The following is an 18,280-nucleotide window of genomic DNA, read 5'->3' as shown; positions in this document are numbered from 1 at the left end:
ACCAGTCCCCAGGTCCCCCATTTAGTTACCTCCCCAATGAGTGGAGTCACCCCATCTGAAGCATTCACCCATATCTTCATGCTGGAACCCCTATCATATGGGCCATAGGGATTGCTGGGGGAAGAGCTGTTGGAGATGGCTGGATCCTAAGAAAAGAAAAAACACAATGAAGAACCCAGCTTCAAGCTCGAGGCACAGAAAGGAGACTGGGAATTGGGGGGTGAAGGAGAGGGAGGTTGCTGTAAAGATAAGAAAGAGCCGGCACCTGATGATCCAGGGGGAAAGGAGGATGGCCCGTACCACAATGATGACCAGCTTCTGATTATTATTGTGTAACTCCTTAACAAACTCAGGGAAGCCTTTAAAATTGACTGGGTCATAAGTGAAGTCCTTTCTCTCATCCATGTAATCAATATCGGCATGCTGGACATCCTGAAAGTATACACAAACTCCACAGTTCCGCTCACAGGAAATTTCCTGTTCAAACGACTCAGTCAAATCATCACTGTTATTACCCACCATACACGCTGACTGCATGCTGGGCTCAAAGCCAGGTTCTTGATCAGTCCCTAGCATCTAAGTGCTTGTTGTCCAATAGTAATTTCAAAAACAGAGGACCCATTGTGTCCCCAAGGCCTGACCCTCACCCCTGGAACCAGGTTAACTGCATCACCCTGCCTTGTCACCCAGCCCCCTCTGTCACTCAAAACCAACCTAACAAACAAACCACAACAATCACAGCAAATCACTAAGGCTATCAAAAACAGGTGGTGTAACTGGGTGACAGGTAATAAGGAGGGCACGTGATGTGATGAGCAGTGGGCTTATATGCAACTAATGAATCGTTGAACACGACATCAAAAACTGCTGATGCACTATATGCTAACTGAACATAATTTTTAAAAAATATGTATCCATACCTAAATCCTACCCCATCCACAAATGGAAGGGGAGAAGAGACAGTCTGTCCTACATTTCTCTCATTTTACTGCCTCATGTTTTGTTTTGTTGCTTCTCTTCTAGCTCAAGTTTTCTTTGGCATTTATTTTTTCCTAATTCTACCTGTATGAAAATAGTGGCACCTATAATGAAACTGACCCTTGCTCTAGGACCTATGTGTCTGCCCTCAAGGGAAAGGGGTGGGGAAAAGAAGAGGATTATTCCAGAGACAACTGGGCTTTTTCCTCTGCACCTATTGAAAAGCCTCACGCTCCATGACAGAAGAGATATGTTCAAATTTAGCCATTTAAAATATTAAAATATTCTATTATTAAATGTACATACTATATGGTTTTGCTCACTTAAACTAGGGAAAGAAATGCTTTGAGAACTCAAGTAAAAACACATTATATAAATGTAGTCAATACAATAGCATAAGAAAATTTTACTAATAAAATGTTCTAAGAAAAACAGACACAAACAGACTGTCTTCCTAACCCCCAAATTGTGGTCTAAGGATCATTTCCTATTAAAAAAACAAACAAACAAACAAAAAATAACTAGTTCCTTAAAGGAATGGCCAGTGCAGCAAAAAAGTCTAGCATTCTGAATATATAAAAATCTTTTTTATTATATATTCTTAAAAAATAACTCAGGCAGAGAAATTATAAGCAGTTTTTCTTATTCCCCAAAGGAATTCCTTTATTTCCGGAGTTGACTTTTAAAGCCTTACTCACATAAGGGAGCCCTGCCGCACGGTTTCTCTCCATGACTTCCTTCAAGCTCTCCAGTGTTCCATAATCATAACGACTGAGATGGAATCCAAGTGCCCAGTATGAGGGAAGGACTGGCCGTCCGATGAGCTAAAAGAAGTATGTGAAATGAAAGTTAGCAAATACTTGATTTTTTTAAAGATTGTATTTATTTATTTGACAGACAGAGATCACAAGTAGGCAGAGAGGTAGGCAGAGAGAAAGGGGAAGCAGGGTCCCTGCTGAGCAGAGAGCCTGATGTGGGGCTCGATCCCAGGATCCCAGGACCCTGCCTTCAGCTCATGACCTGAGCTGAACGCAGAGGCTTTAATCCACTGAGCCACCCAGGCACCTTGCAAATATCAATTTTTAACAAAATGTTGTAAGCACTGGTTTGGGGGCACATGATCTACTCTAATTTCCAACACACCATTTCATGAATGTAGGAATGTTAGTCTATTTTCCTAGCCCCTTTATAAATCATTGAGAGTAGGAGCGATTGGAGTAGCAGATTTATAATAGCTGCTTACAACAGCAGATTTTTGTGCCTCACACCTGCATATTAAATTTACTTCTCTTTGTGCTACTTGGGATTTATTTCCTCAGTTGTAGTCAAGTATCGTAAGTTTACCTCTAGATACTCTTGAACAACTTGCTCTGGAGTGTTTCCCAAAAACACATAGAAGTCGAGAATGCCCCCGATGGTGCGGTAAGTGACAGCTGGGGCGGGCTGGAGGGCAACCTCTTGCAAGATTTAGAAGTGGAAAAAAAATAAAAATTAGAATTTACTCTAGAGTAATGAATGCAGAGTTTTAGACTGGAAGATCGCCAATCATCTGAATATTAAGAAAGTGAATCTAACACCTCAAATTTTGTATACAAAGGGAGACATTCTGATGGTCATGGCACATGAAAGGCAAAGCATTTGTTCCATGACTGATTTTAGTCACTGGTGACTTGAGCATCTTCATTCCCATGTCAGAACTCAGGCTTTCATGAAAAATAGTTTCACAAAGGGGTCCAGACTAAGCCACTGTAGCACAGAAGTTATTTTAAGCAAAGGACATTTGAGCTTCTGAAATTCCTTATCAACAAAAAGCAGGACTTCCCAAAAGAACTCAGTTGTCATAAATTCCCACCCCCAGAGCAACTATAATCTTCTCCGAGACAATACATTGGCACCATCACCAAACAGACATTGTCACAAGAATATCCTGCCCCCCCAACTGTTCTCCAAAGGGCTCATTTATCTTTCCAAAAAGTCATGTGTTTTCCCATGACTTTTTTTCCCTTGTCTCCCTCTCATTTGCAGAGCTGGAATATAAGCCCCAAATTCTAACCACCCCTCTGAGAAGTTACTCTTCACTGAGCACTCTCCTGTGTACCCATGCTGCACATGGAAATAACCTGTCTTTTCTCCTGCTAACCTATCACTTGTTAGTTGACTCACAGGCCCCCAAATACTGGATTGGCAAAGGCAGAGGAAAACTGTTTCTTCTTGACCTTCACAACTACAGAACTTGTTGCTCCCACCTCACAACCCATCATCATTGCAGGAATGCAACCCAATTGGACAAACTGAGTCACCAGCCTCAGTGAATCTCACTCAAGCAAAAGCCAAGCTTAAAAAAAAAAAAAAAAAAGGTCAGAGATTATATTATAAACTGAAAATCCCCCAAGACCCAATCACAATTCTCAGAGGTGAAGTTTCCCCATTGTCTTGGTTTGCATTTAGGAATAAAAAGCTTCAAGATCTACTGAAATGTATTCTTTGGTCATAAGAACAACTCACACAGAGTATCTATGAACAAGGGTTCATGAATGTACTTGGATGCCACAGCAATATTTACTTTCCAATACTATAATCATCTTACTATAGACCTGAAACAGTTTGTGAACTATCCATGGGCACCTCTATCTTTAAGCACCTCTGATCTAGTCCATTGGTTCTCAGTTGAGAAGAAGTAGGGATCAATATCCCATCAACCCTGGGAGATTCTAATACATCTCCTCTTCTCCGGTGGTGATTGACTGACTGCCACTGAGATCCATTGTTACTGATGCAAGCAGAAAAAAAAGTAGAGAATCACTGATTCAATCTAAACCTTCAAAGATGGGGAAGCTACCTACTTTCTGGAATCCTCTGATGTTACACTGTTTGGTCTTAAACAAATTGATCTTGTAGGGCATTACCCTTGCCACTCCACTTTGCCTTGCTACCACTGTATTGTCTGAATGAAATACTCATTGCTCGGTTTAGCTGAATCTGAGCTATGATTCAGAAAAATCATAAGTTAGGAGAGAAAGCCTATATATAGTTACCATATAACAACAGGTAATGAACTAGGGATGGGACAATCAAAGAACATGCGAGTCTCTGAGCTATGGCTCAGCCATTCCTAAAGGGCTCCATTCCATTTCTCATAGTGCTGAAAATTGCTCCTATGCATTTTTATGAATATTCCTTTAGTCTTTTACCCATGGCATTGCTGTTCATCAGAAACACTCCAAAAGACAATCCACTAGCATCTTCAAGACACAGGAAGAATGTCTGTGTACCATATAAGTTAGTTCCATCCTGCAGAAAGAAAATAAAAAATAGAAAACTTACCATCTAATAATTTAAACCCCAAATGACTAGAAATGACTTAAGAAATCAGTGTTAATTGTGTGAGTAACTGACAGTGAACTCATGGTCAAAGAAGACACAGATAAATCTTTAATATATCAAGTCTAGATTTGGTTGATGTCAACCAAGTGAATTACTATTCTCTTATTGAATTGAGTCAGTTATGACCATTTATCTAGTAGAAATGTGAGAGCTTAGGATACCTGTCAAAATGTAGGAGAACAAGAATTTTGAAACCATAGTTCAAAAAATCTCTTCTCTCAAAGAGGATTAACCTAATTCCATCTGCAAAAGCTCCATCAAGCCTTAATATGAATCAGACATCTTTCTAATGTGCAACTAGAGGGAGCTCTACTCAAGATATCTTGGTCTTCTAGTCTCACTAACGTCTAGACTTTAGAACGTGAGCTGAACTTCTAAGACTTTAGAACAGTAGTTCTCAACCTGGGGCTGCATCCCAGTCCAATTAAAACAGAATTCCTGGGGGTAGGAGCAGGCATTGATATTTTGTTAAATTTCTCCAGGTGATTCCAATGAGCAGTCATGTTTGAAATCACTACTCTAGAACAGCATTTCTCAAAATTTGGTGTACACAGAAATTATATATGAATCTTAGTTAAATGTGGATTCGAATTCTAATACATTTCTCCCATAGTGATGCCCATTTGAGTAGCAAAGATCTCGGGCTCCTTATTAAATGATTCCCAGGAGAGCTGCTCTGACTCAACTTTTCTGTCTTTCTGATAGGCATATGGTAGAGTAAGGAGCATGGGCTTTACATTACTCAGGCCAGGGGTTAGATCCTATCTCTGCTACTCCAAACTTATTTTTAAACATTGGGCTATTTCTGAGCCTCAGTTTCTCGCCTGTTGAATGGAATCAATTATACTTAATTTTTAGGGTTCTTTTAATAAATACAGACCATATGTTAAAAGGATCACTTAATACATTATTCCAATGATCTCCTTTATTCGGAAACTCATTCTTCTTAATCAGGCAAGTGGCTGAACAAGATCTGTAGGTAATATTGCTGAGCCTACAAAGTAACTCTGATTTGGATTTTCACAGTCAAAGCAAAATAAAAATGAAAACAAAAACAAAATCAAACAAAACAACAACAACAAAACTCTGTGTCTTCTATTCTTTCCCTGCCCCAAACACTATTCATACGGGAATGAGCAAGACAGTATTTTTGTTGATATTTTATCCTATTTTGCTGACAAACCTGGTATAAACTGATGGTCTATAAAGCCCAACCTAAAATATATGGAGATAATAACCCACCTATTGTGCAGAGTCAATATTAGTAACGTCTTCTCCACAACTAGTTAGTTCAAAAGGAAAATAAAATGAAGAGTGGTTGGCATTTATTGAGCCCTTTCTATGTGGCAGACACTCTTCTAGATACTCTATGTGGATAAATTCTTCTAATTCCCATCACAGTCCTACAAGGGAAGTATATTCCCCCTGTTTTATAGATGAGAAACTGAAGACACATAGAGGTAACTCACCCAGAATCACAGAACTGGTGAGTGTCAGTGTTAGAATTCAAACCTAAATAGCCTCACCCTAGAATCTCACTCTTAACTATTATTCTGTACTACTTGGAGTCGTCTTCAGAAATGAGGCTGACCTGTAGTGCAGGGGGGCCCATCCTAAAAGCTTACCCCATTGGGGGTTGTGTCCCTGGCAAACATGGCCCAGGTCTTCCAATTCATATCATGCCGGTACTGTTGGTGCACCTGTTCCCCCAGACCATACACGTTAGCACTGGGCAGTCGCATGGAGAGCTGCAGGAACTGATCGGCAAATAGGAGGGGTCCAATGCCTGAGTCCAACCTAGACGCCGATGCAAAATGCAGGGACAGGTGGGCAAGTAGAGTGGAGAGGACACACCTTTAGAAAAGTGTCCCTTACATCTTAATGACTCCTATCCCCTGTTTAACTGGCTCCATTTGCCCTCCCATGGACACTAAGAGATCAGGAATTCTTTTTCCCTTAGAAGCCCTATGACACTGCCAAAATATTACTCTTACGTTATAATAGATGTTCCATAAATAGTTACTGGTGGATACATGGATGGAGGAATGGAAAAATAAAGAGGAAAAAAATGATGCCACAGTAATAAAAATGAAGGGGAAAAAAATGGCCCAGCTCAGTGCCTGGCCTCTAATAAATGCTTAGTAATAACTATAACAACAACAGAAGAAGAAGCAGCAGGAGGAGGAAAGAGGAAGGTGGAAGAAAGTACACATTCGAAGAGTCTCATCACCGAAAGTGGGCTCACAACCTTCAGGAACATTGTTGCAACGCATGCACCCTTCCTCGGGCTTGCAGACCTCCCTTCCCCATGTCCTTCCTACTCGGATCCCCAGACAGGTTTTCAAAACTTACAAAACACGGTTATTACTTCTTCTGATCATTTTGATGCTAAATGGCTGTTGGGAGACCATAACTTCATAGGTCAAGGGAGAAGCGGCATTTCCTTTGAAAGGTTGCACATGTTCATGAGGTACTTCATACCTGTCCTTGCTCTGGTCAGTTAGCTGCCCGGGACATGAAGGGAAAGAAAGCCAAAATGAAAACTCCTCAGTGTTTTCAAAATAGAAACCTCCCTACCAACAGCAGTGTTTCCCAGTGACTATGCTCATGGTACTGAACTCAGGCACTGACCCAAATGGCATGATGTCTGAGGTAGATTTATCCGTTATATTACCAAATTCAAATGTTTAACACCTGGGCAGAAGTTAGTCTTTTGGTAGAAATAGACATTGTAAGTCTACAGAGATGGACTAGCTCTAGAATTTTCACAGCTGTGATCATTCTTTTTCTTTTCCCTCCTGACTACATTTCACATGGTATTAGGGACAAATAAACGAAAGCCAGATTTCACTAGTTGACTCTAAATCTACATTCAGGAAGTTATCACACTGAAGGAAGGCTACAGACGACTTCAACATATAGTACTAAGAAAAATAATGTCAGTAGAGAAAAATGCTTCCATTAGCAATACTGTCAGTCTTGTAGTAACTGCGGCCATCAGGTAGAGAACAAGTACTTTTCCAAAAGATTCTTAAAGAATAAACAAACCACAACCTTAAAGTGAAAACGATTGGACGTCTGGTATTCTGCTGTGAGAAGGACATTGTTGACATCATTTCCAAATAGGGATGGAGAAAGCAACCTTTTCAACTGGGCTGTGAATCCTAGTATATAGAGGGAAAAAGGTTTACATAGCTGGCTGTGTAAATTCACAAGAAGTAGCCATATTTAAGTCAAAGGGGCTGTGAAAAGCCTTTATTTCTCAAAAGAAGGGAGGAGAGATGTCTCCCATCAAACACTACTGTGGACCAGTGTGTGAAGCTAGGCACAGTCACTACCTTACCCATGCTTCTCGCTTACAAAATCAGCTTGAAACTTCCCCCCCAAAGGCCTAATTCTCATTCCAACAGTCCATCAGCCATTCTGTGTTAATCACATCCCTTTACACTCTTAGCTTTTGATATATATAGATATATAGATAGAAAGAGAGAGAGAGATCTATATGGATATAGAGACAGAGGTATCTGAATATATCTCTATCTCTATCTCTACATCATTCCTTCTCAGTTATTTTCATGTTACATTGCAGGTGATCATATATGCTGATGCCATCTTCCAGGTTCCATGATAAGCCAAGTGAGAACTGAGACTGTATTAGAAAAGGCCACAGGCCAAGACTCTTGGAGGGGCAGCATGCCTCTTCCTTTATGCTAAGAGCTTCCCCAAAGTAGTCACCCTCTGTTATCTCTCAGAAGGTTTATTATTATCCTCTGTATTTTGGGGTGGGAGAAACAGGAGGAGACATTTGGTTCATGAACACTGATACTGACTAGCTAACTTTCATAAAATATTGATGAAATTGGAATTGTTTCCATATCATCAAAATCACATTGTATTAGAGTTATGAGTAGTTTCAGATGTTACTGAGTCCAAATCCATCTCTTTAAAAGTTTGAAACTTGGGGATCAAAGATATCACAATGATTGTACAAGGTTACTAAGGGACATAAAGTAGAGCCAGGAATAGACCATGTATCCTAACTGCCAAGATTGGATTTTTTTTTCCCTTGATGCCAAAATAGATCCCAGCCCTTGCTTAAGAGCAGTGCCTACCTTCTGTCACAGGCGGTAGTGTGGCTGTGCAGGGTGATACTCTGCAAGCTTTAAAGCTTTCCTCTGTAGCAAATAGAGGGTGTGGAGCTCCCATCTCATTGTCTGGCTTACCTGCATTTGTTTTTACAAGGTCACCCTCCATTTGATAACCATGACTTCTAGAATAGTAGCACCAGGGCACACTTATGGTCCCCTGAGGTCTCCAGCAGCACCCACGCTGATCACATGTGGCCTGAAATAAGAGATTAGTCAAATAATTTCATGCATTTGTAGAACATTATCATTTACAAATGTATTTTGAGCTTATGGTATCATTAACCTCATTTTATAATGATATTTAGAGAAATTGTGCTGTATACCAGTCAATCCACAGCTTGTACTCAAAATTAATTTTTCTGCCAATGCCCTACTCTGTTATTATTATTTTGAAATAATATAGGGACCACAGTGCAGTCCCACATCTGCCATCACAATAAAACTGGTAACTCTGTTTAAATATCTTAAACTACAATATAGTTATATCACCAGAATCTTAAAATTACAAAAGCAGCTTCACTTATATTGCTTTGGTTTAAAAAAAAAAAAGACTTTGCTTTATTCAGAAGCTTTGAGATCAAATCATTTTTGACTTTTAAATATGTCTATTTTGTGTGTGTTACATATACGTGATAGATATATACATACATACATATGTAGTCTCTCAACTTCTCCCAAAGCAAAAAGTAATTGTTCCTTGAAACTCAAAGAGATTCTAATTTTTAGTTATGCTGAGTGAAATAAGTCAAGCAAAGAGTCAATTATCATATGGTTTCACTTATTTGTGGAGCATAACAAATAGCATGGAGGACAAGGGGAGATGGAGAGGAGAAGGGAGTTGAGGGAAATTGGAAGGGGAGGTGAACCATGAGAGACTATGGACTCTGAAAAACAATCTGAGGGTTTTGAAGGGCCGGGGGGTGGGAGGTTGGGGGAACCAGGTGGTGGGTATTAGAGAGGGCACGGATTGCATGGAGCACTGGGTGTGGTGCAAAAACAATGAATACTCTTATGCTGAAAATAAAAAATAAATAAATAAAATTTTAAAAAAAGAGAAATAAAAAAGAAACGTGTCCACTTTATGCCACAATTAACAGAATCGAGTGGAGACTAAAATGAATACAATCCCTCTCTCACGTCAACTAATTTATTTGGGAGGAGCACCAGGATAACTACAAAAAAGTACAAAGAAACCTCTTCCTCTTGAATGTGGACTAGACCTAGTGACTTGTAATGAACAGAATAAAGCAAAAATAATGGGACGTTGTTTCTAAGATTAGATTACAGAAAGATTATGTCTCCTGTCTGGCTTGCTCTCTTTCCCTTGCTCTTCTGGAGCACACGGCAAGGGACTAAGGGAGGTCTCCAGCCAATGGCCTTCTAGGAACAGAGACTCTCATCCAACAATCCTGGAGGATCTCAATCCTGCCAACAATCCCATAAATGAGCCTGAAAGTGGTCACACCCAGTCCCAGAAGACACTTCAACCTCAGTTTTCTAAAAGACTGAGCCAAAAGTATCCAACTATGTCAAAGTCAGATTTGTGACCATAATAAAAAAATTATGTTCGTTGTGTTAAGCCATGAAGTTTTGGCATAATCTGTCACCAAGCAATAAATGACTACTACATCCTGCTATATATTTTACAGATGAAGCACCTGAGACAGGCAGAAGTTCACAGATGTGCAGTGACCTGCCAAAGTTTGCTCAGTTAGCTACTGGGAAGGCAAGCACAAAAACTTAGTTCTCTTGCTATCTACTGTCTTTTTCCTATACTCTGGGTTGAGTTTCTGTTTAAGCACATTTTCAGGAGGACATGGCCATGCTTTGCAAATGATAAGACAAAGAAATGGTTTAGGTTTATGAACAATTGGATCTGATCACATGCTTATTTTTACATGAATACTTTAATTTAAGGATGGAAAAACCGTGCCCATCTGTGGATGATATGGCTGTGGGATCTGGCTGCACCATGAATTCCCATCAGCAGGGTTTTGTGGTTTTTTTCCTTTTAAACCCACTCAGTTGAAACCTCAGTACATCAGGCAAAGAGAAAGGTGTTAAAAAGGGTGTTAAACAGAATGGTTTCTGCACACTGCCCAGAGGTTAATAATTTCTTCATTGGAATGGAAGGGGCAAAGATCAAAGAGTGTTCAAAGAAGCCAGAAAAGTGAATGTTCTCTGTTGGCTAACTTGGAAATGCCAGTTCTTGCAGTGGCCCTAAGCAGTCACGAGGAGTGAAAAGAGAAGCTTGGTGCACATAAACAGGAGAGTAAAAAGGAACCTAGGAAAATCGTCGTAAAGAAAAGCTGTACAAAATGATGATGTGAATAGAACTGAAGGCACATATAGAGAAGAATTAGAGCCAAGATACAAATGTCCTTTTAAGTTCATCTGAGAATTTAAATTTAAGAGGAATTGCTGAAGTAATATAGTCCATGTAACTTCCAATACAGTATTAAAAACTCCAGGGGAAAAAAATCCTCAAAGCAAAAGAAAATTTAAAAAAATAATAAGGAAAGAAGACATAGTTATGGGCATAGGGTGGGGGACAGGCAGGGAGCAGCACATAGCAAAACAGAACAAATGGAAAACACAAAATAAGACCTTGGGGGAAAATGTATCATGTCAATTATCACATGTCATCGGCCAGTACTTTTGTGGTCACTAAAATCGTAGGAAACAGAGAGCTGTAGTACAGCTCCTGGCTCATGCTTGGTAGGCATTTAATAGACAGATTGGCCTGAGCACACTGCTGCATTTCACTGACAAAGATTTGATAGTCTGCAAGGAAACAAGACTTCATGATCAAGTCACAGAGTTTTTCAGAAGCAAAGCCAGGACTAGAACCTGTACTGGGGCTCCCCTAACACCCTACTGCCCAAGGGCTACACTCTCAGTTCAAGGCATAGAGCATAAACTTAAGTCTGTACACAGGACCTGACAGCTCACTGCTCTTCCTAGCACCACATAATGGCTCTTAACTAATGCTGTGTAAATACAGAGTAATTTTGAAGGTGGGGACTCTTAACGATCTCCACAAAATGCAGTTTGCTGGCTGATATTCATAAAACTTGAGCCATTAAACACTTATTGATAATAAAATGGAATTTGCAGAATATAAAACAAGCCAATAAATAAACAATAAATAGATAATTACTGAGTATGCCTGCTATAAAATATGACAACTTCTGAAAAAGAAAGACGGTAACTTGTCAAACATCATCATAAAGATTATCATTAGTACTATTGTTAACCATAGGACTTACTGTAAACAGTTCTCAGCTTACCCATTCTACAAGATAGTTAGGATATGCTGGTATTTTAAGCATGTAAACCTGCTCTTCTTTGTTTATACAATACGTTCTTTTTTTATGTTCAGCTAGCCAACATACAATACATTCTATCCTGACAATCAATGAGCTTAAAATTACTGTCTACCAGCTCTTTCCTTAGCTGGGTGTCTGGAATTGACTACATCTTTCTGCTCCCAACCATCAACAGGATCTTTCAACTCTGGGATTATGGGTAAAAGGTACTGGGATTGTGGGCAGAAGGCCTCACAAGGAAGTAGAAAGTGATATGGTCTTTCAGATTGGACAGGTTTTGGGTAAGTATGAGAGCTGTCCCTAAAATCTGCATGGGAGAATGACCTATGTGCAGCTTGAGAGGCACAAAAGTTAAACAGGGTCTAAGATGACACACTGAGTATTTGAACTCAACACAATAAACAGTAATGAAGGCTGTAAGTACTCCAGCTGGGGAGCAATATAAAGAAAGTAGGATAATCAAGAGGGTAGTTTCAATCCTGTGTGTAATGGCACAGGTAGGGGAGAGATGGAATTCAGAAGAGGTGCTAGGAGTCTGTGGGAATAAGCCCACGTGTGAGGTGGGGAAGGGCCAGCATGACCAGGTATGAAGGGAAACTAAGTGCTTATTCTGGGAAACATTGTCAAGGAAAGTGTTTAAAATACATGAAATATTGTTCAAAGGGCTTGAAGGGAAGAGCCAGGCGAGAATTCTGCTGTTCCTGCTACTGAGATAAGAAGCATAACAGGAGTACGAACAGAATCTGATGGTCGAGGAAGGAAAGCAGATTTGATGAGGAGTGATGAGTTCAGGCGAGGTGTTCATGGGACGCCCAAGGGAGATGCCCTGAAACAGCCGCCAACCCAAAACTAAAGATCAGGCTAGAAATTTGATAACTGAGTCACCCTTTTTTTCCCTGCCCTGAGATTCATGGAAGAAACTCTTGGAGCTCATTCTCTCCCAAGATGTCTCCAAGAGTATACCACGTGGTTTGACAAATTCATAGGATTCCCTCCCATTATTGGGAGTTAAAAACAGTGGGATCTACAACAAAGAATTATTTGAAGGGGAATTTATACTGTTAGTTCTTTATAAGTAATCATGGAGGAGAGAGAGAGAGAGGAGTGATAAAATGGTACAGTAATGGCCTCAACACTGGAACATTCCACTAGCCTGGTATCATATTCATAATTTCTTCCCACTTCTCTACTCCACACAGCCATGTACTTCCCTTTAACATGCACATTATATAAGTACATTATCATCCATAGACTCGGCCTCTCAACAATAGTCTGGGGGAGCATATAGCAGCCAGGATACTTGAAACATGCACCAAAATGCCCAAGACATAACGTCTATGAAAAAACAGGCCACTGAAAGAACTCCCAGAGCATTCCTCTCTGGCTGAGCTAAAGAGGAGCAGGTCAATGAATGAATGCCAAGGTCATAGTTTAATGTAGTTGGTACAACATACAAAAAAAGGCAAAGTTCATTTATTGAACTATAATCTTGATACCACAGATTTTATGAAAGGTCTTACAATAAAACCCCAAAGAAACACTGCTGAGCCAATAATGACATCTGAAGTTCAACAATCAATATCAAGATGAGGTGTTGTAGGAGAGTGAACTTAGGATGCATTAGCCTTCTAGCTGTGCTTCTAAGCTACAAGGTTTCTAGCACACTGCAACAGGGGCTAGTGAACGGGTGTGGATCAACTTTCTGCAAACCTAGTGTGCCAAACATCCTGCTTACATGAAGCGTATCTAGACCACAGCTTCCCTTTCCTATCAACAAAGCAGAACATTAATGGTTCTCTCTCATCCAGCTCTAATTTACCTTGCAATCTCTGGCATTATCTTCTCTCTGGCACTCACCCCATATCTTGGCCATATGGGACCATTTGATATGTCATGTGTGTGCCCCACAATTTCCTCATCCATTCTATTTTGAATTCACTTTCCATTCCTCCCATCTGTGTCAAAATCCTCCTTATGTTTAATTCCATACTGTCACCTTCCCCTTGATAATACTGTCTTCTTCTCTGTGGTCTCCAACATATTTCTTTTATATCTTATGACTTTTTATTTCATATTCCAGTTATTGATTTACTTGGTTTATCTCCTCTACAAGAATTTATGAGAAGAAAACTATTTAGTTTAATTGAACCTATCACCTCAAATGCTGAACTTTGACATTTGGCCCCATACTGAAGTATTCTGCTTTTTTTTTTCTCCCTGATATCTTCTTTTTCTCTTAGTCCTGTTTTGATGTTCTCTTTTCTTTGTTTCTCAGTACATGATCCCATTCAGCCTTAAATCGTTGCTCCTAGCTGCTGCATATCACATCAAAAACCAGCTTCCTCTACGTGACTTCCGAGGTCTTCTGCTATTTAAATCCACCTTTTCTTTTCAATCTTTTTTCTTCCTACTCCCAGTAGGCAACTCTAACTCTGTTCACTATTCTAAGAGGTCAAGTTCATTTCAGTCTGGGTAAGATGCCAAATAAAGGGAACTGAACACTACAACCACGTTGGTAAAGGTATGTTGGTCTAACTGGGATTATTTCTTACCTTAGTGGACTTGCTGTGCAGGCTGCTGCCCTTGGTGCCAAAACAGTTAGTCATGGCACTGAGTTTCCTGTCCAGGAGATTTCCTGATCCTTAACTACCCATCTCTATCCAGAGATTGGATCTCTCTTGACTTCAGTACAGCATCTGGACTTCCTGATTAGTTTTATCCCATCACTCTGCTGCAGTCTTGGACATCTTCTCTATGTCAAGCTACTTATCTGGCTCTGGTTCCCTTCTCTGCCTTAACTTCCCACTTCCCCCAACCCTAGTCCATCATAAATTATAGCTGATTTCATCTGTTCTCTCTTGGCTGCATTGGTTCTCGTTGACTCGGCATCTACGCCAAGTCAGTCAACATCAAAGGTTCAAGTTGTAACAATTCCCACTTTCCACAGTTCCCCTCTCTATGACTTGGATTGAATTATGTCCTCAGAAAAGACACGTTGAAGTCTTAATCTTTATACCTCAGATTTTGATCTTATTTGGAAGTAGGATGGTTGCAGAGGTAATTAGTTAAGATGAGGTCATATTGAAATAGGGTAAGCCTTTAATCCAATATGCCAAGTATCCTTATTCAAATGGGAAATTTGAACACAGACACACACACACAGGGAGAAGCCATGTGAAGACACAGACAGAAACTGGAGTGATGCATCTATAAGCCAAGGAATGTGAAGGACTGACTGCTACCACCAGAGACTAGGAGAGAAGCAAGAACAGCTTCTACCTAAGAGTGCTCAAAAGGAATCAACCTTGCCAACATCTTGATTTGGGACTTGTAGCCTCCAAAACTATAAGAGGGAAAAAAAAAAACAGAAAAGAAAAACAAAACGTCTTTTGGTATTAGGACCTTCAGACAAACCAAAACAGCAGTTCTCAAGAACACCACAGATATTCCAGCCAGCTTATGACAGGATGGCTAGAGAGATAAATGTGAGCGTGCCACGTGCCTGGGTAGCACATGCAGCAAGCATCCTATCTGTGTCTGATATAAATCTGCCATTTCATATCAGTGGACTTCACTCAGAAGGCTGCATTTTGTTTTCATTCATTCTCAGCGTGAAAGGTGACTGATACACTGTGTGGGTAATGAACTTCACAATTATAATACTCAGCAGAACTTCAGTTGGTGATCAAGAAATATTGCTGTAAATACCCAGATGCCTGCACTATCTTTAGTCTGGGATTTATTATCTTCTTCCTTACAGGACATGGCTCTTAAAACTTTGTCCTTATTTTAAATAATGTTTTATGTACGTGTATTACTTTTCACTGTAGATCCTAGACAGCCTTTGGGAATCATGAAAGGAGAGAGACAGAGAAAAGGCAAGAAACAGAGGCAGTAACAGTCAGAGAGAATGAGTAACCAAGCAGTGTTGCCAGATAAAAGATAAATCCATTTTTAATAGAAGTCAGTCCCAAATCTTGCATGCGACATTCTTATACTAAAAAAAGTACTCATGATTTATCAGAAATTCATATTTAATTTAATCTGTCAACCCAAGGGAATTCTCTCACTCTTTCTCTCCCAAAGCTGCACTGTCTCACAAGGGTGGATACAGGATTCATTTGCACAAGCCACCAATAGTTGCAATGCAAACAGTTCTCTGGGACTTACAAACAGGAAACAAACAAACAGAACAGAAATTAACAACAATAACAAAAACTATTCAATAGCATAAACTCTTAAATGGAAACAAGATCTGTAACTCAAACCTTTGTTGGTGGCTGGTCAGGGATGCAATTTATCCGTTCCACTTCATTTACCACTGGGCACACAGCAGATTCAGGGGTGGTACTTGCATCTGGCATAACTGTTGTCCCAGGATCTGGGATAATCCCAGAAACAAACATAAAATGACCATCAGATCTAATATCACAAGCATTTAACATGATTGTCATAGTTCTCAACATCTCCAAGTATATGAACTCCACCACTGATCTGTCTTCACCCTGATGCCCTTGAAAAGTACACGTTCACTTTAGAAAGCCTCATTTTGTTCCTGCTGATTGTATTTACTTCTGTGTATACTACATCATCTCCTTCTACCACCAATGCTCTCCCCTTTGAGATGGTTCATATAAGAGCAAGGAGTGTGGCTCCACCATTAAATCAAAAGGTCACCAAGGTAAGAACCAAATCTACCTTTTTCTCTAGTCCAGGGGGCAGGCAAACTACAGCCCCTGGGCCAAATCAGGTCATAGTCTGATTGCTGGGACACAGACACATCCACTTATTAATGTATTATCTACAGCTGCTTTTGTACTACAGTGACAAAATTAGTTAGTTATGACAGAGACCATATGGTCTGCCAAATTTGAAGTATTAGGTACTGTTTTTTTACAGAAAAGTTTGCAGACTGCCCTGGTCCTTTACTTCCACCCCCAGTAACTGGTTCACAATATGTCTGTGCACAGAACATGCACAGTGTATGTTTTCGTGGATGTTACCTCCCTAATCATCATAACCTCTGTTCCAGTTGTTCCATTACCAGGCATTCCCTCAACAAGGAACACTTCTGAGTGATGACGTTCTCATGTAATATAAAGTCTCATATGGCAAAAATGTAAAGGAAGGCCACCGATGTAAAAATTGGCAGTTAGGATCTGCCCAACTGCCTTGATTCGATTTTAAAATCAGTCACATTAAAGACACACCTATTGCATTCTAAAATAAGGAAGTGAGATTTCTTTAAGGCACTCTGAAAGGACATGAAGACAGAATAATGGGGCTTTTAATTAGTTTTCATTTCTATTCCAGTTCAAAAGTGATAGATTAAGAGAGCTCCATATTTGTGCCACTTCCTGAACAAGGGTTTTAGTTCCATGTCCAAAGTCATGGAATTTTAAGAGTTAAACAATCTTTGAGATTATTTGATGTAACTCCCCACAAAAGGAGAAATTGTCAGGGCTGGGACAGAGGGACTGGGAGAAGAGAAGTATTCTAGCCACAGACTTACCCCTTATCACCTGATTCATAGAAACTGTTCCTAAATATACCAGAGAAGAAACCAGGGATAACTTGGCACAATCCAGCCCCTCTCTCAGAGTAAGACAGTTCAATACACGTTTAACTAAATAACTCTGATGGTTGTTAACTTTTTAAAAAACAGAACTTTGGCCTTAAATACTTTAATTATATACTTATTCAATTGCCTTACATATAAGGGGTTATTGGTTAATAAATGTCAATAATATTATTAAAGAAATGAGAATTATTCAAAGCAATTCAGCAAATTTATTTCAAGGGTCAGCTGTGAAATCCTGCACTGTGCTAACTGGGAAATAAAAGTATCAGCTTAGGCCTACAGTGAATGCCTAGTGAGCTATCACAGTTCCAGTCAAGGGCTCACCGACACACATATAACTTCCCCCTCCCTCCCCACACATGCTCACAACAATGGACAGGAGAGAATCAAGTCCCTGCCATTTATGAGGTTTCTGCTCTGGTAAGAGCAACACATGGGGAGGGAATGCTAGAGTTCCTTGTTACCTTTTGATTCCGAAGACTCTTTAGCTGAAAGCACAAACAGAGGAATAGTGATGATAAATACCATAAGCAGAAGAACACTGAGCATAATCTCCAAAGTCGTGAAATCTTTCAACTTCTTTCTTGCCATCTGAAAAAAAAAATTATATTTAAGTTTTATTTCATTCATAGCTAGTAATTTCCTAATGGACAAGCTCAAATGTCACATAAGTAAAATGAATAACTACAAGTCCTTCATGTACATACTCATCAGCAAGATTAAAAAATTATCAACTCATGATCAATCTCATTTTTTCTTTATTCTATTTACTTCTCTCCCTAACCTTGAAGCAAATCTCATATATCTTTTCATCTGGAAATATCTAAGTACTGGGGAGTCTGTCTGGCTCAGTTGGTAGA

At 39.8% G+C, this 18,280-nt stretch overlaps 1 protein-coding gene across 1 annotated transcript in view; it reads right to left on the bottom strand.

Annotated features, from left to right (window-relative positions):
* MGAM (maltase-glucoamylase) overlaps positions 1 to 18,011 on the bottom strand; it is a 66,983-nt gene extending 48,972 nt beyond the window's left edge. Inside the window, exons 1-11 of the mRNA XM_047694634.1 lie at positions 17,885 to 18,011; positions 16,108 to 16,220; positions 8,586 to 8,706; positions 7,417 to 7,526; positions 6,715 to 6,866; positions 5,988 to 6,159; positions 4,170 to 4,269; positions 2,323 to 2,435; positions 1,677 to 1,802; positions 301 to 432; positions 30 to 146 (exon numbers count right to left, since the gene is read on the bottom strand). Coding sequence (XP_047550590.1) covers positions 30 to 146; positions 301 to 432; positions 1,677 to 1,802; positions 2,323 to 2,435; positions 4,170 to 4,269; positions 5,988 to 6,159; positions 6,715 to 6,866; positions 7,417 to 7,526; positions 8,586 to 8,706; positions 16,108 to 16,220; positions 17,885 to 18,011 — 1,383 coding nt within the window. The remainder of the gene's footprint in view (positions 1 to 29; positions 147 to 300; positions 433 to 1,676; positions 1,803 to 2,322; positions 2,436 to 4,169; positions 4,270 to 5,987; positions 6,160 to 6,714; positions 6,867 to 7,416; positions 7,527 to 8,585; positions 8,707 to 16,107; positions 16,221 to 17,884) is intronic.
* Between the last annotated feature and the right edge of the window lie 269 nt (positions 18,012 to 18,280).

This window comes from Lutra lutra, chromosome 11 (genome assembly GCF_902655055.1).
Source record: "Lutra lutra chromosome 11, mLutLut1.2, whole genome shotgun sequence".
Classification (NCBI taxonomy): domain Eukaryota; kingdom Metazoa; phylum Chordata; class Mammalia; order Carnivora; family Mustelidae; genus Lutra; species Lutra lutra.
The sequence above is the reverse complement of the archived record's forward strand: the minus strand, read 5'-3'. Positions and strand labels throughout refer to the sequence as shown.